The sequence below is a fragment of the Panulirus ornatus genome, chromosome 32 (assembly GCF_036320965.1).
Source record: "Panulirus ornatus isolate Po-2019 chromosome 32, ASM3632096v1, whole genome shotgun sequence".
Taxonomy (NCBI): Eukaryota; Metazoa; Arthropoda; class Malacostraca; order Decapoda; family Palinuridae; genus Panulirus; species Panulirus ornatus.
Genome location: NC_092255.1, coordinates 26,428,522 through 26,456,340, shown reverse-complemented (window position 1 = coordinate 26,456,340; position 27,819 = coordinate 26,428,522). Strand labels below are relative to the sequence as shown.

Genomic DNA, 27,819 nt, shown 5'->3' with positions numbered 1-27,819 from the left:
TTGGTTGCCATGGCTGTTTTTGTATTCCCTGGATTAGTCTATTGACAGCTTGTCTTCTGCATACCACGTTACTCAAGTTGACTCTTAACACATGAACACCTTCCACCCTCCTGCATATGTAGGCCTGGATCATTCAAGATTTTTTTCCCCTTTCTTGTCTCCTTCAATTCTGGCACATGTATATCCACATACATTTTATTTATATTTATTATACTTTGTTGCTGTCTCCCGCGTTAGCGAGATAGTGCAAGGAAACAGACGAAAGAATGGCCCAACCCACCCACATACACATGTATATACATACACGTCCACTCACGAACATATACATACCTATACATCTCAACATATACATATGTATACACACACATACATGTATACACATATACATAATTCATACTGTCTGCCTTTATTAATTCCCGTCGCCACCCCGCCACACATGAAATGAAAACCCCCTCCTCCGCATGTGCGCGAGGTAGCATTAGGAAAAGACAACAAAGGCCACATTCGTTCACACTCAGTCTCTAGCTGTCATGTATAATGCACCGAAACCACAGTCTCTAGCTGTCATGTATAATGCACCGAAACCACAGTCTCTAGCTGTCATGTATAATGCACCGAAACCACAGCTCCCTTTCCACATCCAGGCCCCACAAAACTTTCCATGGTTTACCCCAGACGCTTCACATGCCCTGGTTGAATCCATTGACAGCACGTCAACCCTGGTATACCACATTGTTCCAATTCACTCTATTCATTGCATGCCTTTCACCCTTCTGCATGTTCAGGCCCCGTTCACTCAAAATCTTTTTCGCTCCATCTTTCCACCTCCAATTTGGTCTCCCACTTCTCTTCGTTCCCTCCATACATGTATGTACTAATATGTGATTGTGATTAGAGTAGAGCATATTTGAGCTGGAGATGTCACATATTATGTCAGCATTTTATTTGAAGAGTAGCTCTAGTTTTGTTTTTTCTGTTGATTTTCCTGCAGGAATCTTTAGAAAGGTCATCGATAACACCAGGACTTTTATAGAAATTGGTCCTAGGGTAATTATAGATGTATGAAATGAATGTGCTGTAAAGCTATTTCATGTGTGAACAGACACTTTGTCTCCTTATCTGCTGTCCTATTGTGGGACAATGGGGAAAAGTTAAGGAGGAAATTGACTCTCATATCCTCATGCACAGAATCCTGAAGGTAATTTCCTGTTAGATGATAATCATATTGATGCCTTCTTTCACCTTGTCCCATCCTCATTACTTTACTTTTACTTAGTTTTATTTTCATCAGCCATGTATCAGACTAACATTGAAGTTTGTTTAGGCCCCCTTTGTATGTGGATGTAACCCTCCTCGCTTTTCTCATCCTTCATGACCTTTATGTCATATGCAAACATGATCAGGTAGGACGGGAATCAGAACAGAGCCCTTTGGCACTCCTCTGGTCACCTTGAGCCATTTGCATAAGGCTCTTCTGACATTCATCTTTTGTTCCATTCCTCTTGAGATAATCTGATGACCATTGAAGGTGTTTCCTCTTGCATTCCTACCTGCCTGGTGCTCCAGCCTTTTAATCAGTGTCACTTGCAGTAAAGCACAGTTGTTTTTTGAAAGCCCATTGACAGTCTTCCCAGCCTTCCCTTTTGTTAAAGACGGAGCTCACTCATAGATATCTAAGAAGTTTCTTAAAAGTGATCTTCTTTCCCATAGAGCATGCTGTTTCTCAAGTAATTTCTCTGTAGAAATTCTCACTTAGGTAATTTCTTTGTAGAAAGTCATCCACTTGCTATGTTTAATTAAACATACATGCCACACTTATGAATGAAACTTGTCTGTTGTTCAGTGTCTGTTCATGGTTTCCTTTCTGAAATGTAGTTAGGTGTGATGTTTGCCCTTCTCCATTCCCTTGGCACTTTACCTCTCCAGTGACATTTTAGACAGTTTTCAAGTGATTTATCTTGTATAACTGCACACACCTTCAACAAGTACTTTTATTATTTTGTTGGTATCTTGTTTAGATTTTTGAATGATTTCCAAAACTTGGCACCCAGTATAGTCACTGGTGTTTGGGCTATAATGTCTTCTGTGAAAACACTTTTGAACTTAATATTCAGTTTCTTACAAAGCCTTTCATTATCCTCCACAATTTTAATTTCTGAATCTGACAGTCAGACTAGCAGCTCCTTAACTGATTATAGACTTCTGTTGAATTTATGATAAATTTTGGATTTTCTCCAGCCTTGTGTACAGTATTCTTTTCAAACATTCTTTGTTCAATCTTTCTAATCCTTTTTTCACTCCTGCCTTGCAAGTGCTGGTTGGCTGGAGTGTTGTCTATATGTTCGCCAATTCACGCCTTGAGGTTTTTTGATTTTTGACATGTTTTGAACCATTCTTTCCTCGTTTGTAATATTAGTTTTAAACCATTCTTTCCTCGTTTGTAACATTATTGTCCCCCCTTGTCATACCTTCAGTAACAAAAAACACAGACATAAATAGGGGTATGAGTGTTGAAAAATGAGCCCCCCATCTCACCATAGCTTTTGAGGTAGTAGTGTGGAGATGACCTTTTTTGATTACTACTAGATAGCTGGCAAGTAGGAGGAGGTTTGTGTTATTGTTAAGACCACGAACAGAGAGATTCCAGGGCTTTTTTTCAAGGTCTTCATTTTTTGGCAGAGGCAAATGCTCTTCTTTAAGAGTTGATGAGAGTCCCTATCTCTTTTTCTCCTCTGCTGTGGGCTGCTAATGCCGTCACCCACCCAATCTTTGACCCAATAGAGAGCTAGCTACCATCTCATCAGCATAAAAGCAGAGAGTAGGCTAACTAACTATGAAGTTATTTCTATCTGGTTAGCTCGTTATCCGTGATGCTGAAGGTTGTTGTTATGAGTTTCAGAATTGGCAGCCCCTATGATGTGTCCAACAACTCTTTAAGCATTTACTCAGACTGCAACAGGGGCTTTGCAGTTCCCAAGTCCTCCCAATAGCCTCAGATTTTTTTTTCCCCCTCAAAGGTTAGTATTTGACATTTCTAGCTTGAATAGATTAAATGCTTAGATAACCATCCTGTCTGAACCCTACCTGGGTCAAAAAGAAGTTTAATGTAACAGTTGATTGCAGGGACTTTATTGTTTGCAAGACTTCCAGAAAGTAAAAGTTGAAACATGCCTCATGTCTCCCAGTTGGGCTGAAGAGGAAGCCACAAATTTATGGAAAAGGGAAACCCATCTTGGCTGGTGAGGAGGAAGCAAATTCTTGGAAAAAGGAAACCTGGACATTCTTTGCATATCAAGTCCATGTTGCAACAGTCTATGCCATTGATAAAAGGCTTTTAAACATAAGAATAGAAAAGAAACAACTGGGGAGATTACAATGCTTAAAATCCCTTTTTAAGTTAAGAGTGCTGCTAGAAGATGAAAAATTTCCATTAGATTGAAAAAAAAGATTGCTAGTAAACTAATATAGTTGTAGAAGTCTTTTGCACCAGTGCTGTTAATCCATGTGAATATATCACCAGAGAACTATTATCCATAAGATTCTTTGGACTACTCCTCTAGAATGTGCTTCTCAGACTTAGTTACTGAACCCAAAAAGAGGTGTAGTGATTGGCACTCCTTACTGTAACACATTCATAGGCTGCCCAGGGTCGAGCTCATAGGTTTGAATCCTGGTTATGGCAGTTGGTCCATAGTCTACCCAGCTGATCATCCACCCCTAGGGGTTGGTCTATAAAATGGGTACCTGGCTCAGGCTAGGGTATATTATACATAGTGTTAATGGCGTGGCCTTGATTAGGGCCTCAGATTCATGTGCCATCTCATCAGAAAGAAAAAAAAGCTAATAGAGAAGGTTGGAGAGGGGTAACAAGGGTGTTATCAGAATAAACGGAGCTGAGTTACAGGGAAAAGTTGAATGTTTCAGATTTGTCTGCCTTGGCAGTGAAGAGTGAGGGATTACCTGATCACATCCTTTTAAGTTTTTAAAACAGATTGATGGCTGTAAACAGTTCTTCAAGAGGCATAGGAATAAAGGAATAACTGGACATGACATGAAGCAAGGCAAGAAATTTGTTGAAAGAATGTGAGAATGTACTTTCGCAGTATAAGAGTTGTTGATGAATGGAATAAGATGACTGAGGACATGGTCAATGCAGGTAACATTCATAGATGTAAGAAATTGCACAATAGTAGAGAATGTTTGAGTGATGGGACCCCACAAGTGTAAAACTCCCTCCTCATATAGTAATGGGAAATATTTACACATTTATTATAGTCAGCTGGAAGTTACTGACATACTTGATCTATCTGTGATGCCAGTGAGGGGCAGTGGGCTTATGATAGCATCATATGATAACATTAAGTTGTTTGCAACTGTCCCTTGACAAGTTAGAAAGGCAGTTGATGAATAACATTTTGCCATAATGCATGTGATGTAACCATTACATAGATAGGCACATTACTATCTCAGTGATGTAAACTGCACCGTTGTGCTAGATTACATAAGTACTAACTTGGACCATCCTTTTTATAGAAGGTGGTGCATCTGTACACAAAAGAAATTGGAATGAAAATGTATCCTATTGCAAAAAAGGATTTCAACCTCATCACTGCAGTAGGATTAAAACACTCTTCCTTGTTTCTTAGGTGCAGTTAGGGGCTGCGTTTATTATTGATTGAACCAGCATGTAATAGTAAGATATTTAGAAAGCATGAAGGAAGGATATTCGCAGGTAATGAACTTTACTATCATGAGGAAGGTACACCCTCAAACACTTTAGAAGTAAACAAATCACAAAGTAGATAGTAGCAACACAACCTATCAAAACTATCCACAGCATGAGGCATTTGTTTCAAGAATGAGAAAAGTATTTAAACACATGATCATAAACAAAACAGGTTTAGTGCAATCTGAAGGCTCCTTTCCCATCAGACCTAACTGTGCAGGTATCCAATAAGGAAAGAGACCCATCAGGCAGAAATAAACATGGGATGAAAAGGGATCTAGATATCTTAGATTAAATTTATTTAACAGTAAGGAAAAATGAATCTCTGGAAACAAAGACAACTTTAGCTGTATACCACAGCTTATGCTAGGTATCTGTTGAAAGACCAGACTTAAAGGGATCATAAACAAAACAGGTTTAGTGCAAACTGAAGGCTCCTTTCCCATCAGACCTAACTGTGCAGGTATCCAATAAGGAAAGAGACCCATCAGGCAGAAATAAACATGGGATGAAAAGGGGTCTAGATATCTCAGATTAAATTTATTAAACAGTAAGGAAAAATGAATCTCTGGAAACAAAGACAACTTTAGCTGTATACCACAGCTTATGCTAGATATCTGTTGAAAGACCAAACTTAAAGGGAAAGATGACCAGCTTGGTGGGCTTAGAGCTGGGTGCCCTGCTTTGTTTCTAATCATTATTTATGTACAATGGAAATTTGAGTATTATTCCTAAATGATGGAAAAGGAGGATCTAAAGACTTCTCTCCTACAAGGCAGGTTAGGGAGGGAACAAGTCTCAAGACATGGTAAACCAAGTTGGACTCAAGTCATAGGTCCAGTTCAGAAAGTAGAAACCACTATAACCTGACTTTTCTTGGAAGAAATATTGAAAACTATCATAAAAATCTCCCAGTAATAGAATGGACATACTCAGGAGCTAATTATATCCTGTGTAGCAACATTGTTTGGCACCATGGCCTAAATGAATGCTGTCATATTGTGACTGAAGGTGGTGGTGAACCTGCTACCTGGAATTCCTTTAGAAATATGAACAAGTTATTTAGTGATCACGTGTAAACCTTAACATACGAAAGAAATATAAAAAGGAAAATTGGAACGTAGGTAGAGGCTTCACCAAATACTGTCCGAGGCAACTGACCACCAGCAAACCAGTGGGGGGGGGGGGTGTCTTTCGGTGTTAAACCCAGACATAGCCTGAGTTGTTCCAAAATGTTTTAAGAGTTCTTTGGTTGGTCAGAAAGTCATGATACACAAGCTTTAAGTCTGACCCCATAAATTTGTGGAGGGTCCAAAGACTTCTCTCCTACAAGGCAGGTTAGGTGGGGTAAACCAAGTTTGACCCAAGCCATAGGTCCAGTTCAGAAAGTAGATGCCACTATAACCTGACTTGGAAGAAATATCGAAAAGATACATAAAAATCTCCCATTAATACAGTGGACATTCCCATGAGCTAACTATAACCTTTGTGGCAAGATTTTTTTTGGCTCCATTGACTAACTGGATGCTGTCATATTATGACTAAAGTGGTGGTGAACCTGCTACCTGGAATTCCTTTAGAAATAAGAGCAAGTTGTTTACTGATCATGTGTAAACTTTATGGGGTAGGGGGAATAATATATTCCCAGTGTTGATGGGGAAGGATGAAATGAAATCTAATCCCTTGTAAGCAAGTGGCTGTCTTAGATGCTTATACAGTTCACACTAAAGGTGAGAAAGAACTGTTAACTGTTAACATAGATTTTTTCACCTGCAAAAATACAGTATTGCAAGTGCTGGTACATTAAAGAGACAGGAAAATACTGATGTAAGGAATGAGAGTGGACCCTGTTTTCCTTAGCGAGTGTCTTTCACTAGGTATACTATCAAATTCTCTTAGACAGTGTTATGAAATAACTTAAAAGTAAGCCAGAAATTCTCTTAGACAATGTTATGAAACAACTTAAAAGTAAGCCCAGAGGATGGATCAGTTTCTTGTAAACAGATAATTCATTTATTAGCAAAAAGGAAAGATTCCCCATCATCATCATGTATATATGTTAATGATGACTTTAGCTTAAGAATTTTTCATAATGATGATATCCTTGTAACATTGCTGAAAGGACGCTGGTCAGCATATGTAAAATAGTAGTTAAATCACTGAAGAAAAGTGATACTTTTGTTAGCCAGAGCAGAAAAATGCTGAGTGTTAAAACAAATTTCAGTCCTCTCAAAAGTTCCATTCATATATTTTCTTTCCTATTTTGTGTTTATTGAATTGGCACTGCATTTTCCATACCAGAAAGGTGTCTTTGTCTTTATGATTTTTGTGTAAAACATATATTTAGACCTGGCTGCAAGGGGGGTGGGGATGATTCTCCCTTCCCTGTCAGAGGCAGCCTTCAGTTTTTTTATGATCGAATACAGTATGAAATAAAAACTCATTAGAGTTCATACTCAGTTCATCTTTAGAAATCTAGTATGATAGTGTAGATGTAATAAGATACATAATTGGGTAATTGACATCAGAAATATCAGAAATGCTTTGTCATGATATTAATATCATTATGTAGCAAAAGATCAAAATCGCATTGCTTCTTTAGTATTGTATGCCATTTATTTATTTTCTTTTCATTTTAAAGTTAAATCACATAGGAGTTTTACTCAGAGAAATCAGATATCAGGAACTCCATAGGAAATGATATTGATATTGCAAGAAATAAAACTGTCTTTTAAGATTTACCGTAGGGTTCTGATGATCTTGTTGCTTCAATCATCTACCAAGAATATTTAATTTTTCTTGCTTGAATATACCTTGGTCAAACCAACAACGATGTTCATTTTAAGAAAATATTCCTTGAGCTCAGATATTTTGACTCATTTTAGGCCTGGTGTTTTAGCTGAATTTATGCAAAATTCAAACAGCAATTGAATTGTGAAAACAATGAAAGTTGCCTGGAACATCCTGAAGAAAGTGTTTGTCATTGAAGGTGTGGGTATTTAGTAGTGAAAGAACAAAAGAAAAACATGCACCTAGGCTGTGCACCATAGGCTGTCATATGTGCTTATAATGCCCAGTGTCCTAGACTGATGTCAGGTATCAACAGATTGTTCTATTGCCTCCTAGACTTAATCCTGTGGGTCCAGCCTAGTTGGACTGCATTTGCAGTGTAATGGGATTTAGCTTAATGTTCTATTAGATCCCAAACTTAAGCAAGTTGGGTTCAAAATTCCTGTTTAATGAATTTGATAAAACTTTTACCATATACTGTGAATAAAAAAGTGGTGTAATAGGTGGTAAAAATACTGCACTTTTTTATAACCCATTCTATAGGGGTATTGGAACTTCAAGGTTGCACTACAATCAGTAACGGTGAAAGGATGGACTTCTTTGGATGTGTGGTATATGGTGGGTGTATTGTTAATGAAATGTTTGATGAACCTTGTGTGGTGTGAGGGGGTTTGATCAAGCGGTTAAGAGTTATTGTTATGAAAAGAATCTGGTTGAGATAGCTGAAGATGGTGTGCTAAAATGGTTTGGACACATGGAGAGGATGGGTGAGGAGAGGTTGACAAAGAGATCCAATGATCAGTTTGTCAGAATGGAGAAGACTCTGTGACTTGTGGTCCAGACTGGTGGACATGGCCAGCTTCCTAGGTGCTACGGGAGCCTCATAAGAATAGAAGGGACTCGTGGGGCTGGAAGTAAGTCAGTCATATATATATATATATATATATATATATATATATATATATATATATTTTTTTTTTTCTTTTAAACTATTCGCCATTTCCCGCGTTAGCGAGGTAGCATTAAGAACAGAGGACTGGGCCTTTGAGGGAATACCCTCACCTGGCCCAATTCTCTGTTCCTTCTTTTGGAAAATTAAAAAAAAAAAACGAGAGGGGAGGATTTCCAGCCCCCCGCTCCCTCCCCTTTTAGTCGCCTTCTACGACACGCAGGGAATACGTGGGAAGTATTCTTAATCCCCTATCCCCAGGGATATATATATATATATATATATATATATATATAGTATGGTGAAATCGCCCCCCAGCAGGAGTCCACACAGTTTGATTCAACAAGCAACCCTTCCGCACACGTGGCACGACATGCTTCGCGAGACAATCCACCCCACGAGGTGCCAGCACTCAACAAAGTTACCCAAATCCCAACATCACACTTGATTCCCGCCGTCTGTAAGGATTCGTGTTGGACGCCGGGAAGCCAGAGTGATGTTGGGACCCAACTAACCCTGCCAAGCAGTGGCACCCCACGAGGTGGACTGTCCCACGAAACATGCCGCGCCACATGCACAGAAAAACCACTTGCAAAATAAAACCCCATGAACTCCCACTGACGTGCGATTCTACCTTCGCACATACACACACGCACACTATCAAGAATAAACAAGTGTAAGAGAGAAAAAAAAGACTTGAATGGTGATGAAGTAGGAGGGAGAGAGTTGAAAGAAGTGAAGTAATTGAAGGGAGGTGGAGGAGAGACAGAAAGGGACATGACAGGTGAGAGTGGTAAGGGAGAAGTACATGACAGGTGAGAGTGGTGAGGGAGAGGTACATGACAGGTGAGAGTGGTGAGGGAGAGGTACATGACAGGTGAGAGTGGTGAGGGAGAGGTACATGACAGGTGAGAGTGGTGAGGGAGAGGTACATGACAGGTGAGAGTGGTGAGGGAGAGGTACATGACAGGTGAGAGTGGTGAGGGAGAGTGGGAGGCCGAGGAAAACATGATGGTGATCAGGGAGGGTAACGTCAGCGTGAGTGGCATAACACTGTATGAACAGTACATGGTGGTCATGACGTCATGAGGCGTGCAGGCTGATGGTGGGAAATGGAAGGCAAAGTAGGCAGGAATATCATATATATATTGGAAAGGATCACAATTTTGTGCGTGATCAAGATATTCCTATCAGTCCACTGGGAAAATGAAATGCGATAAGTTCCCAAGTGCACTTTTGTGTAATATCCACATCATCTCCAGATGATGTGATTATTACATGAAAGTGCACTTGGGAACTTATCATGTTCATATTCCCCATGGACTCATATATATATATATATATATATATATGTATATATATGTCTCCATGGTTGTTTAATTTGTTTATGGATGGGGTTGTTAGGGAGGTGAATGCAAGAGTTTTGGAAAGAGGGGCAAGTATGAAGTCTGTTGGGGATGAGAGAGCTTGGGAAGTGAGTCAGTTGTTGTTCGCTGATGATACAGCGCTGGTGGCTGATTCATGTGAGAAACTGCAGAAGCTGGTGACTGAGTTTGGTAAAGTGTGTGAAAGAAGAAAGTTAAGAGTAAATGTGAATTAGAGCAAGGTTATTAGGTACAGTAGGGTTGAGGGTCAAGTCAATTGGGAGGTGAGTTTGAATGGAGAAAAACTGGAGGAAGTGAAGTGTTTTAGATAACTGGGAGTGGATCTGGCAGCGGATGGAAACATGGAAGCGGAAGTGGATCATAGGGTGGGTGAGGGGGCTAAAATTCTGGGAGCCTTGAAGAATGTGGAAGTCGAGAACATTATCTCGGAAAGCAAAAATGGGTATGTTTGAAGGAATAGTGGTTCCAACAATGTTGTATGGTTGCGAGGCGTTGACTATGGATAGAGTTGTGCGCAGGAGGATGGATGTGCTGGAAATGAGATGTTTGAGGACAATGTGTGGTGTGAGGTGGTTTGATCGAGTAAGTAACGTAAGGGTAAGAGAGATGTGTGGAAATAAAAAGAGCGTGGTTGAGAGAGCAGAAGAGGATGTTTTGAAATGGTTTGGTCACATGGAGAGAATGAGTGAGGAAAGATTGACCAAGAGGATATATGTGTCGGAGGTGGAGGGAACGAGGAGAAGAGGGAGACCAAATTGGAGGTGGAAAGATGGAGTGAAAAAGATTTTGTGTGATCGGGGCCTGAACATGCAGGAGGGTGAAAGGAGGGCAAGGAATAGAGTGAATTGGATGGATGTGGTATACCGGGGTTGACGTGCTGTCAGTGGATTGAATCGGGGCATGTGAAGCGTCTGGGGTAAACCATGGAAAGCTGTGTAGGTATGTATATTTGCGTGTGTGGACGTATGTATATACATGTGTATGGGGGTGGGTTGGGCCATTTCTTTTGTCTGTTTCCTTGCCCTACCTTGCAAACGCGGGAGACAGCGACAAAGAAAAAAAAATATATATATATATATATTATTTTTATTTTTTTTTCATTATACTATATATATATATATATGTTTATTTTATTTTTATTTTATTATACTTTGTCGCTGTCTCCCGCGTTTGCGAGGTAGCGCAAGGAAACAGACGAAAGAAATGCCCCCCCCCCCCATACACATGTATATACATACGTCCACACACGCAAATATACATACCTACACAGCTTTCCATGGTTTACCCCAGACGCCTCACATGCCTTGATTCAATCCATCGACAGCACGTCAACCCCGGTATACCACATCGCTCCAATTCACTCTATTCCTTGCCCTCCTTTCACCCTCCTGCATGTTCAGGCCCTGATCACACAAAATCTTTTTCACTCCATCTTTCCACCTCCTGATAGAGATGCTCTGTGGAAGGTATTAAGAATATATGGTGTGGGAGGCAAGTTGTTAGAAGCAATGAAAAGTTTTTATCGAGGATGTAAGGCATGTGTATGTGTAGGAAGAGAGGAAAGTGATTGGTTCTCAGTTAATGTAGGTTTGCGGCAGGGGTGTGTGATGTCTCCATGGTTGTTTAATTTGTTTATGGATGGGGTTGTTAGGGAGGTGAATGCAAGAGTTTTGGGAAGAGGGGCAAGTATGAAGTCTGTTGGGGATAAGAGAGCTTGGGAAGTGAGTCAGTTGTTGTTCGCTGATGATACAGTGCTGGTGGCTGATTCATGTGAGAAACTGCAGAAGCTGGTGACTGAGTTTGGTAAAGTGTGTGAAAGAAGAAAGTTAAGAGTAAATGTGAATAAGAGCAAGGTTATTAGGTACAGTAGGGTTGAGGGTCAAGTCAATTGGGAGGTGAGTTTGAATGGAGAAAAACTGGAGGAAGAGAAGTGTTTTAGATATCTGGGAGTGGATCTGTCAGCGGATGGAACCATGGAAGCGGAAGTGGATCATAGGGTGGGGGAGGGGGCGAAAATTTTGGGAGCCTTGAAAAATGTGTGGAAGTCGAGAACATTATCCCGGAAAGCAAAAATGGGTATGTTTGAAGGAATAGTAGTTCCAACAATGTTGTATGGTTGCGAGGCGTGGGCTATGGATAGAGTTGTGCGCAGGAGGATGGATGTGCTGGAAATGAGATGTTTGAGGACAATGTGTGGTGTGAGGTGGTTTGATCGAGTAAGTAACGTAAGGGTAAGAGAGATGTGTGGAAATAAAAAGAGCGTGGTTGAGAGAGCAGAAGAGGGTGTTTTGAAATGGTTTGGGCACATGGAGAGAATGAGTGAGGAAAGATTGACCAAGAGGATATATGTGTCGGAGGTGGAGGGAACGAGGAGAAGAGGGAGACCAAATTGGAGGTGGAAAGATGGAGTGAAAAGGATTTTGTGTGATCGGGGCCTGAACATGCAGGAGTGTGAAAGGAGGGCAAGGAATAGAGTGAATTGGAGCGATGTGGTATACCGGGGTTGACGTGCTGTCGATGGATTGAATCAAGGCATGTGAGGCGTCTGGGGTAAACCATGGAAAGCTGTGTAGGTATGTATATTTGCGTGTGTGGACGTGTGTATGTACATGTGTATGGGGAGGGTTGGGCCATTTCTTTCGTCTGTTTCCTTGCGCTACCTCGCAAACGCGGGAGACAGCGACAAAGTATAAAAAAAAAAAATATATATATATATATATATATATATATTTTTTTTTTTTTTTTTTTTTTTCAAACTATTCGCCATTTCCCGCGTTAGCGAGGTAGCGTTAAGAACAGAGAACTGGGCCACTGAGGGAATATCCTCACCTGGCCCCCTTCTCTGTTCCTTCTTTTGGAAAATTAAAAAAAAATTGAGAGGGGAGGATTTCCAGCCCCCCCGCTCCCTCCCCTTTTAGTCGCCTTCTACGACACGCAGGGAATACGTGGGAAGTATTCTTTCTCCCCTATCCCCATGTGAGAAACTGCAGAAGCTGGTGACTGAGTTTGGTAAAGTGTGTGAAAGAAGAAAGTTAAGAGTAAATGTGAATAAGAGCAAGGTTATTAGGTACAGTAGGGTTGAGGATCAAGTCAATTGGGAGGTAAGTTTGAATGGAGAAAAACTGGAGGAAGTAAAGTGTTTTAGATATCTGGGAGTGGATCTGGCAGCGGATGGAACCATGGAAGCGGAAGTGGATCATAGGGTGGGGGAGGGGGCGAAAATTCTGGGAGCCTTGAAGAATGTGTGGAAGTCGAGAACATTATCTCGGAAAGCAAAAATGGGTATGTTTGAAGGAATAGTGGTTCCAACAATGTTGTATGGTTGCGAGGCGTGGGCTATGGATAGAGTTGTGCACAGGAGGATGGATGTGCTGGAAATGAGATGTTTGAGGACAATGTGTGGTGTGAGGTGGGTTGATCGAGTAAGAAACGTAAGGGTAAGAGAGATGTGAGGAAATAAAAAGAGTGTGGTTGAGAGAGCAGAGGAGGGTGTTTTGAAATGGTTTGGGCACATGGAGAGAATGAGTGAGGAAAGATTGACTAAGAGGGTATGTGTCAGAGGTGGAGGGAACGAGAAGTGAGAGACCAAATTGGAGGTGGAAAGATGGAGTGAAAAAGATTTTTAGTGATCGGGGCCTGAACTTGCAGGAGGGTGAAAGGCGTGCAGGGAATAAAGTGAATTGGAATGATGTGGTATACCGGGGTGGACGTGCTGTCAGTGGATTGAACCAGGGCATGTGAAGCGTCTGGGGTAAACCATGGAAAGTCCTGTTGGGCCTGGATGTGGAAAGGGAGCTGTGGTTTTGGTGCATTATTACATGACAGCTAGGGACTGAGTGTGAACGAATGGGACCTTTGTTGTCTTTTCCTAGTGCTACCTCGCCCACATGAGGGGGCAGGTGGTTGTTATTTCATATGTGGCAGGGTGGCGATGGGAATGAATAAAGGCAGACTATGAATTATGTACATGAGTATATATGTATATGTCTGTGTGTGTACATATATGTATACGTTGAGATGTATAGTTATGTATATTTGCGTGTGTGGACATGTATGTATATACATGTGTATGTGGGTGGGTTGGGCCATTCTTTCGTCTGTTTCCTTGCGCTACCTCGCTAACACGGGAGACCGACAAAGCAAAATTAATGAGGAATGTATTTGAGAAATATTTAGAAAAAGCAGATGGATTTGTATGTAGCATTTATGGGTCTGGCGATGCTCTGTGGAAAGTATTAAGAATACATGGTGTGGGAGGCAAGCTGTTAGAATCAGTGAAAAGTTTTTATCGAGGATGAAAGGCATGTTTACGTGTTGAGAGGAAAGTGATTGGTTCTCAGTGAATGTATATTTGCGTGTGTGGACGTGTATGTATATACATGTGTATGGGGGTGGGTTGGGCCATTTCTTTCGTCTGTTTCCTTGCGCTACCTCGCAAACACGGCCAAATTCGTTCAAACTCAGTCTCTAGCTGTCATGTACAATGCACCGAAACCTGGTGGTGTGCAAAGTGAGAGGGTTAGGGAAAATGATTTGGTAAACAGAGAAGAGGTAGTAAAAGCTTTGCGGAAGATGAAAGCCGGCAAGGCAGCAGGTTTGGATGGTATTGCAGTGGAATTTATTAAAAAAGAAAATATATATATATATATATATATATATATATATATATATATATATATATATATATATATATATATATATATATTTATGTGAATAAGAGCAAGGTTATTAGGTACAGTAGGGATGAGAGTCAAGTCAATTGGGAGGTAAGTTTGAATGGAGAAAAGCTGGAGGAAGTGAAGTGTTTTAGATATCTGGGAGTGGATCTGGCAGCGGATGGAACCATGGAAGCAGAAGTGAATCATAGGGTGGGGGAGGGGGCGAACATTCTGGGAGCCTTGAAGAATGTGTGGAAGTCGAGAACATTATCTCAGAAAGCAAAAATGGGTATGTTTGAAGGAATAGTGGTTCCAACAATGTTGTATGGTTGCGAGGCATGGGCTATGGATAGAGTTGTGCGCAGGAGGGTGGATGTGCTGGAAATGAGATGTTTGAGGACAATATGTGGTGTGAGGTGGTTTGATCGAGTAAGTAATGTAAGGGTGAGAGAGATGTGTGGAAATAAAAAGAGTGTGGTTGAGAGAGCAGAAGAGGGTGTTTTGAAATGGTTTGGTCACATGGAGAGAATGAGTGAGGAAAGATTGACCAAGAGGATAAATGTGTCAGAGGTGGAAGGAACGAGGAGAAGTGGGAGACCAAATTGGAGGTGGAAAGATGGAGTGAAAAAGATTTTGTGTGATCTGGGCCTGAACATACAGGAGGGTGAAAAGCGTGCAAGGAATAGAGTGAATTGGAACGATGTGGTATACCGGGGTCGACGTGCTGTCAATGGATTGAATCAGGGCATGTGAAGCGTCTGGGGTAAACCATGCAAAGTGTGTGGGGCCTGGATATGGAAAGGGAGCTGTGTTTTCGGTGCATTATTACATGACAGCTAGAGACTGAGTGTGAACGAATGGGGCCTTTCGTGTTTTTCCTAGCGCTACCTCGCACACATGAGGGGGGAGGGGGTTGTTATTCCATGTGTGGCGGGGTGACGATGGGAACAAATAAAGGCAGACTATGAATTATGTACATGTGTGTATATGTATATGTCTGTGTGTGTATATATATGTGTACATTGAGATGTATAGGTATGTATATTGTGCGTTTGTGGACATGTATGTATATACATGTGTATGTGGGCGTGTTGGGCCATTCTTTCGTCTGTTTCCTTGTGCTACCTCGCTAACGCGGGAGACAGCGACAAAGCAAAATAAATAAATAAAATATACTATTTATTTATTTTGCTTTGTCGCCGTCTCCCACGTTTGCGAGGTAGCGCAAGGAAACAGACGAAAGAAATGGCCCAACCCACCCCCACACACAATGTATATACACACACTTCAACACAAATATACACACCTACACATCTCAACGCACACATACATATACACACACAGACACATACATACATACCCATGCACACAATTCACACTGTCTGCCTCTACTCATTCCCATCGCCACCCCGCCACACATGGAATACCATCCCCCTCCCCCCTCATGTGTGCGAGGTAGCACTTGGAAAAGACAACAAAGGCCCCATTCGTTCACACTCAGTCTCAAGCTGTTATGCAATAATGCCCAAAACCACAGCTCCCTTTCCACATCCAGGCCCCACACAACTTTCCATGGTTTACCCTAGACGCTTCACATGCCCTGATTCAAATCCACTGACAGCACGTCAACCCCGGTATACCACATCGATCCAATTCGCTCTATTCCTTGCCCTCCTTTCACCCTCCTGCATGTTCAGGCCCCGATCATACAAAATCTTTTTCACTCCATCTTTCCACCTCCAATTTGGTCTCCCACTTCTCCTCGTTCCCTCCACCTCCAACATATATATCCTCTTGGTCAATCTTTCCTCACTCATTCTCTCCATGTTCCCAAACCATTTCAAAACACCACCTTCTGCTCTCTCAACCACACTCTTTTTTATTTCCACACATCTCTCTTACCCTTACGTTACTTACTCAATCAAACCACCTCACACCACACATTGTCCTCAAACATCTCATTTCCAGCACATCCACCCTCCTGCGCACAACTGTATCCATAGCCCACGCCTCGCAACCATACAACATTGTTGGAACCACTATTCCTTCAAACATACCCATTTTTGCTTTCCGAGATAATGTTCTCGACTTCCACACATTCTTCAAGGCTCCCAGGATTTTCGCCCCCTCCCCCTCCCCCACCCTATGATTCACCCTATATATATACATATATATATTCCTATGAGTCCACGGGGAAAATGAAACACGGAAAGTTCCCAAGTGCACTTTCGTGTATTAATCACATCATCAGGGGAGACACAAGAGAGAAATAAACAGTCAGTTGATATACATCGAAGAGACGAAGCTAGGATGCCATTTGGTAGACATGTGATTGTCCATGGGAGCGGTTGGCTGGGAATCCTCCCCTCTCATTTTTTTTAATATTCCAGAAGAAGGAGCAGAGAAGGTGGCCAGGTGAGGATATTCCCTTAAAGGTCCAGTCCTCTGCTGTTAATGCTACCTCGATTACGCGGGAGATGGCAAATAGTTTGAAAGAAAAAAAATATGTATATATATATATATATATATATATATATATATATATATATATATATATATATATAGAGTGCTACCTCGCACACATGAGGGGGGAGGGGGATGGTATTCCATGTGTGGCGAGGTGGCGGTGGGAATGAATAAAGGCAGACAGTGTGAATTGTGTGCATGGGTATATATGTATGTGTCTGTGTGTGTATATATATGTGTACATTGAGATGTATAGGTATGTATATTTGCGTGTGTGGACGTGTATGTACATACATTGTGTATGGGGGTGGGTTGGGCCATTTCTTTCGTCTGTTTTCTTGCGCTACCTCGCAAACGTGGGAGACAGCGACAAAGCAAAATAAAAATGAATAAGTAAATGATATATAGAGTTCATAGAGATGCTCTGTGGAAGGTACTAAGAATATATGGTGTGGGAGGCAAATTGTTAGAAGCAGTGAAAAGTTTTTATCGAGGATGTAAGGCATGTGTACGTGTAGGAAGAGAGGAGAGTGATTGGTTCTTAGTGAATGTAGGTTTGCGGCAGGGGTGTGTGTGTGATGTCTCCATGGTTGTTTAATTTGTTAATGGATGGGGTTGTTAGGGAGGTGAATGCAAGAGTTTTGGAAAGAGGGGCAAGTATGCAGACTGTTGTGGGTGAGAGAGCTTGAGAAGTGAGTCAGTTGTTCGCTGATGATACAGCGCTGGTGGCTGATTCATGTGAGAAACTGCAGAAGCTGGTGACTGAGTTTGGTAAAGTGTGTGAAAGAAGAATGTTAAGAGTAAATGTGAATAAGAGCAAGGTTATTAGGTATAGTAGGGTGGAAAGATGGAGTGAAAAAGATTTTGAGTGGTCGGGTCTGAACATGCAGAAGGGTGAAAGGTGGGCAAGGAATAGAGTGAATTGGATCGATGTGGTATACCGGGGTCGACGTGCTAGCACGTCAGTGGATTGAATCGGCATGTGAAGCGTCTGGGGTAAACCATGGAAAGTTCTCTGGGGCCTGGATGTGGAAAGGGAGCTGTGGTTTTGGGCATTATTGCATGACAGCTAGAGACTGAGTGTGACCGAATGGGGCTTTTGTTGTCTTTTCTTAGCGCTACCTCGCACACATGAGGGGGGAGGGGGATGTTATTCCATGTGTGGCGAGGTGGCGATGGGAATGAATAATAGGCAGACTGTGAATTGTATGCATGTGTATATATGTATGTGTGTGTGTGTATATATATGTGTACATTGAGATGTATGGGTATGTATATTTGCATGTGGATGTGTATGTATATACATGTGTATGTGGGTGGGTTGGGCCATTTCTTTCATCTGTTTCCTTGCACTACCTCGCAAACGTGGGAGACAGGGACAAAGCAAAATAATGATAAATAATGATAAATATATAGATATAGATTTTTTATCAAGGATGTAAGGCATGTGTACGTGTAGGAAGAGAGGAAAGTGATTGGTTCTTAGTGAATGTAGGTTTGCGGCAGGGGTGTGTGATGTCTCCATGGTTGTTTAATTTGTTTATGGATGGGGTTGTGAGGGAGGTGAATGCAAGAGTTTTGGAAAGAGGGGCAAGTATGAAGTCTGTTGGGGATGAGAGAGCTTGGGAAATGAGTCAGTTGTTGTTCGCTGATGATAAAGCGCTGGTGGCTGATTCATGTGAGAAACTGCAGAAGCTGGTGACTGAGTTTGGTAAAGTGTGTGAAAGAAGAAAGTTAAGAGTAAATGTGAATAAGAGCAAGGTTATTAGGTACAGTAGGGTTGAGGGTCAAGTCAATTGGGAGGTGAGTTTGAATGGAGAAAAACTGGAGGAAGTGAAGTGTTTTAGATATCTGGGAGTGGATCTGGCAGCGGATGGAACCATGGAAGCGGAAGTGGATCATAGGGTGGGGGAGGGGGCGAAAATTCTGGGAGCCTTGAAGAATGTGTGGAAGTCGAGAACATTATCTCGGAAAGCAAAAATGGGTATGTTTGAAGGAATAGTGGTTCCAACAATGTTGTATGGTTGCGAGGCGTGGGCTATGGATAGAGTTGTGTGTAGGAGGATGGATGTGCTGGAAATGAGATGTTTGAGGACAATGTGTGGTGTGAGGTGGTTTGATCGAGTGAGTAACGTAAGGGTAAGAGAGATGTGTGGAAATAAAAAGAGCGTGGTTGAGAGAGCAGAAGAGGGTGTTTTGAAATGGTTTGGGCACATGGAGAGAATGAGTGAGGAAAGATTGACCAAGAGGATATATGTGTCAGAGGTGGAGGGAACGAGAAGAGGGAGACCAAATTGGTGGAAAGATGGAGTGAAAAAGATTTTGTGTGATCGGGGCCTGAACATGCAGGAGGGTGAAAGGAGGGCAAGGAATAGAGTGAATTGGAGCGATGTGGTATACCGGGGTTGACGTGCTGTCAGTGGATTGAATCAAGGCATGTGAAGCGTCTGGGGTAAACCATGGAAAGCTGTGTAGGTATGTATATTTGCGTGTGTGGACGTATGTATATACATGTGTATGGGGGTGGGTTGGGCCATTTCTTTCGTCTGTTTCCTTGCGCTACCTCGCAAACGCGGGAGACAGCGACAAAGCAAAAAAAAAAAATATATATATATATATATATATTTTCAGCACATAAATCTACAAGCTCGTCACCATTTCCATTTACAACACTGAACACCCCATGTATACCAATTATTCCCTCAACTGCCACATTACTCACCTTTGCATTCAAATCACCCATCACTATAAGCCGGTCTCATACATCAAAACCATTAACACACTCATTCAGCTGCTCCCAAAACACTTGCCTCATGATCTTTCTTCTCATGCCCAGGTGCATATGCACCAATAATCACCCATCTCTCTCCATCAACTTTCAGTTTTACCCATATTAATCGAGAATTTACTTTCTTACATTCTATCACATACTCCCACAACTCCTGTTTCAGGAGTACTGCTACTCCTTCCCTTGCTCTTGTCCTCTCACTAACCCCTGACTTTACTCCCAAGACATTCCCAAACCACTCTTCCCCTTTACCCTTGAGCTTTGTTTCACTCAGAGCCAAAACATCCAGGTTCCTTTCCTCAAACATACTACCTATCTCTCCTTTTTTCACATCTTGGTTACATCCACACACATTTAGGCACCCCAATCTGAGCCTTCGAGGAGGATGAGCACTCCCCGCGTGACTCCTTCTTCTGTTTCCCATTTTAGAAAGTTAAAAAAAATACAAGGAGGGGAGGATTTCTGGCCCCCTGCTCCCGTCCCCTCTAGTCGCTTATATATATATATATATATATATATATATATATATATATATATATATATTATTTTTTTTTTATTATACTTTGTCGCTGTCTCCCGCGTTTGCGAGGTAGCGCAAGGAAACAGACGAAAGAAATGGCCCAACACCCCCATACACATGTATATACATACGTCCACACACGCAATATACATACCTACACAGCTTTCCATGGTTTACCCCAGACGCTTCACATGCCTTGCTTCAATCCACTGACAGCACGTCAACCCCGGTATACCACATCGCTCCAATTCACTCTATTCCTTGCCCTCCTTTCACCCTCCTGCATGTTCAGGCCCCGATCACACAAAATCTTTTTCACTCCCATCTTTCCACCTCCCATTTGGTCTCCCACTTTTCCTCGTTCCTTCCACCTCCGACACATATATCCTCTTGGTCAATCTTTCCTCACTCATTCTCTCCATGTGCCCAAACCATTTCAAAACACCCTCTTCTGCTCTCTCAACCATGCTCTTTTTATTTCCCTACATCTCTCTTACCCTTACGTTACTTACTCGATCAAACCACCTCACACCACACATTGTCCTCAAATATCTCATTTCCAGCACATCCATCCTCCTGCGCACAACTCTATCCATAGCCCACGCCTCGCAACCATACAACATTGTTGGAACCACTATTCCTTCAAACATACCCATTTTTGCTTTCCGAGATAATGTTCTCGACTTCCACACATTCTTCAAGGCTCCCAGAATTTTCGCCCCCTCCCCCACCCTATGATCCACTTCCGCTTCCATGGTTCCATCCGCTGCCAGATCCACTCCCACATATCTAAAACACTTTACTTCCTCCAGTTTTTCTCCATTCAAACTTACCTCCCAATTGACTTGACCCTCAACCCTACTGTACCTAATTACCTTGCTCTTATTCACATTTACTCTTAACTTTCTTCTTTCACACACTACCAAACTCAGTCACCAGCTTCTGCAGTTTCTCACATGAATCAGCCACCAGCGCTGTATCATCAGCGAACAACAACTGACCCACTTCCCAAGCTCTCTCATCCCAACAGACTTCATACTTGCCCCTCTTTCCAAAACTCTTGCATTCACCTCCCTAACAACCCCATCCATAAACAAATTAAACAACCATGGAGACATCACACACCCCTGCCGCAAACCTACATTCACTAAGAACCAATCACTTTCCTCTCTTCCTACACGTACACATGCCTTACATCCTCGATAAAAACTTTTCACTGCTTCTAACAACTTGCCTCCCACACCATATATTCTTAATACCTTCCACAGAGCATCTCTATCAACTCTGTCATATGCCTTCTCCAGATTTATAAATGCTACATACAAATCCATTTGCTTTTCTAAGTATTTCTCACATACGTTCTTCAAAACAAACACCTGATCCACACATCCTCTACCACTTTTGAAACCACACTGCTCTTCCCCAATCTGATGCTCTGTACATGCCTTCACCCTCTCAATCAATACCCTCCCATATAATTTATATATATATATATATATATATATATTTTTTTTTTTTTTTTTTTTTTTTTTTTTTTGTCGCTGTCTCCCACGTTTGCGAGGTAGCGCAAGGAAACAGATGAAAGAAATGGCCCAACCCACCCCCATACACATGTATATACATACGTCCACACACGCAAATATACATACCTACACAGCTTTCCATGGTTTACCCCAGACGCTTCACATGCCTTGATTCAATCCACTGACAGCACGTCAACCCCGGTATACCACATCGCTCTAATTCACTCTATTCCTTGCCCTCCTTTCACCCTCCTGCATGTTCAGGCCCCGATCACACAAAATCTTTTTCACTCCATCTTTCCACCTCCAATTTGGTCTCCCTCTTCTCCTCGTTCCCTACACCTCCGACACATGTATTCTCTTGGTCAATCTTTCCTCACTCATTCTCTTCATGTGCCCGAACCATATCAAAACACCCTCTTCTGCTCTCTCAACCACGCTCTTTTTATTTCCACACATCTCTCTTACCCTACGTTACTCACTCGATCAAACCACCTCACACCACACATTGTCCTCAAACATCTCATTTCCAGCACATCCATCCTCCTGCGCACAACTCTATCCATAGCCCACGCCTTGCAACCATACAACATTGTTGGAACCACTATTCCTTCAAACATACCCATTTTTGCTTTCCGAGATAATGTTCTCGACTTCCACACATTCTTCAAGGCTCCCAGAATTTTCGCCCCCTCCCCCACCCTACGATCCACTTCCGCTTCCATGGTTACATCCGCTGCCAGATCCACTCCCAGATATCTAAAACACTTCACTTCCTCCAGTTTTTCTCCATTCAAACTTACCTCCCAATTGACTTGACCCTCAACCCTACTGTACCTAATAACCTTGCTCTTATTCACATTTACTCTTAACTTTCTTCTTTCACACACTTTACCAAACTCAGTCACCAGCTTCTGCAGTTTCTCACATGAATCAGCCACCAGTGCTGTATCATCAGCGAACAACAACTGACTCACTTCCCAAGCTCTCTCATCCCTAACAGACTTCATACTTGCCCCTCTTTCCAAAACTCTTGCATTCACCTCCCTAACAACCCCATCCATAAACAAATTAAACAACCATGGAGATATCACACACCCCTGCCGCAAACCTACATTCACTGAGAACCAATCACTTTCCTCTCTTCCTACACGTACACATGCCTTACATCCTCGATAAAAACTTTTCACTGCTTCTAACAACTTGCCTCCCACACCATATATTCTTAATACCTTCCACAGAGCATCTCTATCAACTCTATCATATGCCTTCTCCAGATCCATAAATGCTACATACAAATCCATTTGCTTTTCTAAGTATTTCTCACATACATTCTTCAAAGCAAACACCTGATCCACACATCCTCTACCACTTCTGAAACCATATATATATAAACCATATATATATATATATATATATATATATATGTATATATTTTTTATTATTATACTTTGTTGCTGTCTCCCGCGTTTGCGAGGTAGCGCAAGGAAACAGACGAAAGAAATAGCCCAACCCCCCCCCATACACATGTATATACATACGTCCACACACGCAAATATACATACCGACACAGCTTTCCATGGTTTACCCCAGACGCTTCACATGCCTTGATTCAATCCACTGACAGCACGTCAACCCCGGTATACCACATCGCTCCAATTCACTCTATTCCTTGCCCTCCTTTCACCCTCCTGCATGTTCAGGCCCCGATCACACAAAATCTTTTTCACTCCATCTTTCCACCTCCAATTTGGTCTCCCTCTTCTCCTCGTTCCCTCCACCTCCGACACATATATCCTCTTGGTCAATCTTTCCTCACTCATTCTCTCCATGTGCCCAAACCACTTCAAAACACCCTCTTCTACTCTCAACTACACTCTTTTTATTTCCACACATCTCTCTTACCCTTACGTTACTCACTCGATCAAACCACCTCACACCACACATTGTCCTCAAACATCTCATTTCCAGCACATCCATCCTCCTGCGCACAACTCTATCCATAGCCCACGCCTCGCAACCATACAACATTGTTGGAACCACTATTCCTTCAAACATACCCATTTTTGCTTTCCGAGATAATGTTCTCGACTTCCACACATTCTTCAAGGCTCCCAGAATTTTCGCCCCCTCCCCCACCCTATGATCCACTTCCGCTTCCATGGTTCCATCCGCTGCCAGATCCACTCCCAGATATCTAAAACACTTCACTTCCTCCAGTTTTTCTCCATTCAAACTCACCTCCCAATTGACTTGACCCTCAACCCTACTGTACCTAATAACCTTGCTCTTATTCACATTTACTCTTAACTTTCTTCTTCCACACACTTTACCAAACTCAGTCACCAGCTTCTGCAGTTTCTCACATGAATCAGCCACCAGCGCTGTATCATCAGCGAACAACAACTGACTCACTTCCCAAGCTCTCTCATCCCCAACAGACTTCATACTTGCCCCTCTTTCCAAAACTCTTGCATTTACCTCCCTAACAACCCCATCCATAAACAAATTAAACAACCATGGAGACATCACACACCCCTGCCGCAAACCTACATTCACTGAGAACCAATCACTTTCCTCTCTTCCTACACGTACACATGCCTTACATCCTCGATAAAAACTTTTCACTGCTTCTAACAACTTGCCTCCCACACCATATATTCTTAATACCTTCCACAGAGCATCTCTATCAACTCTATCATATGCCTTCTCCAGATCCATAAATGCTACATACAAATCCATTTGCTTTTCTAAGTATTTCTCACATACATTCTTCAAAGCAAACACCTGATCCACACATCCTCTACCACTTCTGAAACCACACTGCTCTTCCCCAATCTGATGCTCTGTACATGCCTTCACCCTCTCAATCAATACCCTCCCATATATATATATATATATATATATATATATATATATATATATATATTTTTTTTTATACTTTGTCGCTGTCTCCCGCGTTTGCGAGGTAGCGCAAGGAAACAGACGAAAGAAATGCCCCCCCCCCCCCCCCATACACATGTACATACACACGTCCACACACGCAAATATACATACCTACACAGCTTTCCATGGTTTACCCCAGACGCTTCACATGCCTTGATTCAATCCACTGACAGCACGTCAAACCCTGTATACCACATCGCTCCAATTCACTCTATTCCTTGCCCTCCTTTCACCCTCCTGCATGTTCAGGCCCCGATCACACAAAATCTTTTTCACTCCATCTTTCCACCTCCAATTTGGTCTCCCTCTTCTCCTCGTTCCCTCCACCTCCGACACATATATCCTCTTGGTCAATCTTTCCTCACTCATTCTCTCCATGTGCCCAAACCATTTCAAAACACCCTCTTCTGCTCTCTCAACCACGCTCTTTTTATTTCCACACATCTCTCTTACCCTTACGTTACTTACTTGATCAAACCACCTCACACCACACATTGTCCTCAAACATCTCATTTCCAGCACATCCATCCTCCTGCGCACAACTCTATCCATAGCCCACGCCTCGCAACCATACAACATTGTTGGAACCACTATTCCTTCAAACATACCCATTTTTGCTTTCCGAGATAATGTTCTCGACTTCCACACATTTTTCAAGGCTCCCAAAATTTTCGCCCCCTCCCCCACCCTATGATCCACTTCCGCTTCCATGGTTCCATCCGCTGACAGATCCACTCCCAGATATCTAAAACACTTCACTTCCTCCAGTTTTTCTCCATTCAAACTCACCTCCCAATTGACTTGACCCTCAACCCTACTGTACCTAATAACCTTGCTCTTATTCACATTTACTCTTAACTTTCTTCTTCCACACACTTTACCAAACTCAGTCACCAGCTTCTGCAGTTTCTCACATGAATCAGCCACCAGCGCTGTATCATCAGCGAACAACAACTGACTCACTTCCCAAGCTCTCTCATCCCCAACAGACTTCATACTTGCCCCTCTTTCCAGGACTCTTGCATTTACCTCCCTAACAACCCCATCCATAAACAAATTAAACAACCATGGAGACATCACACACCCCTGCCGCAAACCTACATTCACTGAGAACCAATCACTTTCCTCTCTTCCTACATATATATATATATATATATATATATATATATATGCTGTTTCTTGTGGGGTGGAATAGCAACAGGAATGGATGAAGGCAAGCGAGTATGAATATTTACATGTATATGTATGTATATATCTGCATATTTGTATGCACATGTTGATATATATGTGGGCATTTATTTATATATATGTGTGTGTATGAGTGGATGGACTATTCTTTCTCTGTTTCCTGTTGTTACCTCACTGGTGTGGGAAACAGCAATAATGTATGATGGTAATAGTATGATAATATATATGACGTCATATGATAATGACACATGATAACCTCCAGGTGAATGTTAAAGGAAGGAAATCATTTCTTCTCTCTCTAGTGGCATTTTTGAAAACTTAGCTGTAAAATGATTTGATTTGGTGTTCTGCTGTAAGATGATTTGATTTGGTGTTTTCTGTTGAGGATTATTAGATAGATGTATAAAACTATCTTTGAGAATGTGAGAAGGAACAAGCATGTATATGTAAATTATCTGTAATCTTGAAACGTCGGTGTCATATCAACTGATTGAATATATCCTGGTTATGGTTAGAGGATTTTTACACTGACAGCCTCCTTTAATTGGTTGCTCATTATTTGAAAATAAGAAGCCCTTCAAGGATCCTCCCCAACTTGAGGGATAACTTTGCAGTGATCAGGTAAGTTTACTTTTTTTTTTTTTTTACTTCTGGTAACAAAAGGTATCAGTAATTCAGGGGTAGATAACTAGTTGAGTCTTTTGCTTGCTGTATTGCATGTCTGCTTGCATGTGCTTTGCTGCTTTTGTTCTGCTAGGTGATCCTTTAATGGACTTCTAAGTGCTGTGTACTTACGTCCTTGTCTTGCGGGCTTGTGCTTTGTCCATTCCCCAATTTTCAGCCCTTTCAGCAACAGATAGGGAACGCAAGGGTTAAGTTATTGTTTTAAAAAGAATTAGATTGTTATGTTGCATCCTCTGTAAAAGTCAGTAAGAACAACCTTTTGGGGGTCTTGATTATTTCACATTACTCTTGCCTCTTTAGTTGATATGTTGATCATTCTATAAAGAGGTGAATACCTTCCAAAAGTATGTTGGATGTGACAAAATGGTCTTTTAATCCTTGATGAGCCTACATATTTGTTGTTCATTGTCTGGGCCTACTACTAGGAAGTAGTGTTTGTGCCAGATTTACTCCAGTACTCGGTGGATGCGTAGTGTGCCAAGGCTCACTATTCTATCTTTAAGTTTATTATGTGCTTTGTCTTGTTTGTTGCCACTGGATGTGGTTTCCTAGTTTATGATATAAGGAGCAATTCCATAGGGTATTACCAGTGGACAGAGCACTTCATAATGCAAAAGTGAATATGACTGAATATGATGGACTAAACAGCTTCTCATTCGGCTCCAGAAAGGTTTTCCTATGTGGAGCAGTATGGAATCCTTCCTATCTGAGACTGCCTAAGGCTCATAACCATTTGTTGGTTACAGAAGCATCCTTACCCCCAATAGGTAGTTTTGAAGGGTTAGTAATTATTTGAAAGATTAGAATGTTCACCCATGGTCTGAAAGGGTTGGAGAAAGGGACTTAAACGTTCATATATGCGTTCATGAATACAGAGATATTTCTATTAACTACTTGAGAGAGAAAGTTCTCGCCCTCCCCATAGTTGGGGTTTGGTGCCAGAGAGAAAGAAAGAGATGCAAGGCCCATACAAGAGGCAGTGTATTCTAGTCCCTTTCTTCTTCCCTGTTGCAGATCGATAGAACGCGCGATGGGTGAAAAAAAGGACCAAATCAAGCGGCTTGATGAAGAGATATATCGAGATAAGGAACGGAACAAAGAAATAGAGAAACGATTACAGGTTGGTATTTTCCTGTAGTAATGCCATGGAGGAGATACCAAGGCATATTGCCATTGGTGTCTTATGCATGATTTCA

General features: G+C 41.8%; 1 protein-coding gene across 5 annotated transcripts in view; it reads left to right on the top strand.

Moving 5' to 3' along the window:
• The window catches only part of SMC3 (structural maintenance of chromosomes 3), a 173,779-nt gene that overhangs the window by 60,735 nt on the left and 85,225 nt on the right, over window positions 1-27,819 (top strand). For 2 of the 5 annotated variants that reach the window (XM_071681294.1, XM_071681293.1), the window contains exon 7: window positions 27,638-27,743. The exons of the other annotated variants lie outside the window; for them this stretch is intronic. In XM_071681294.1, coding sequence (XP_071537395.1) covers window positions 27,638-27,743 — 106 coding nt within the window. The remainder of the gene's footprint in view (window positions 1-27,637; window positions 27,744-27,819) is intronic. 5 annotated transcript variants of the gene reach the window in all.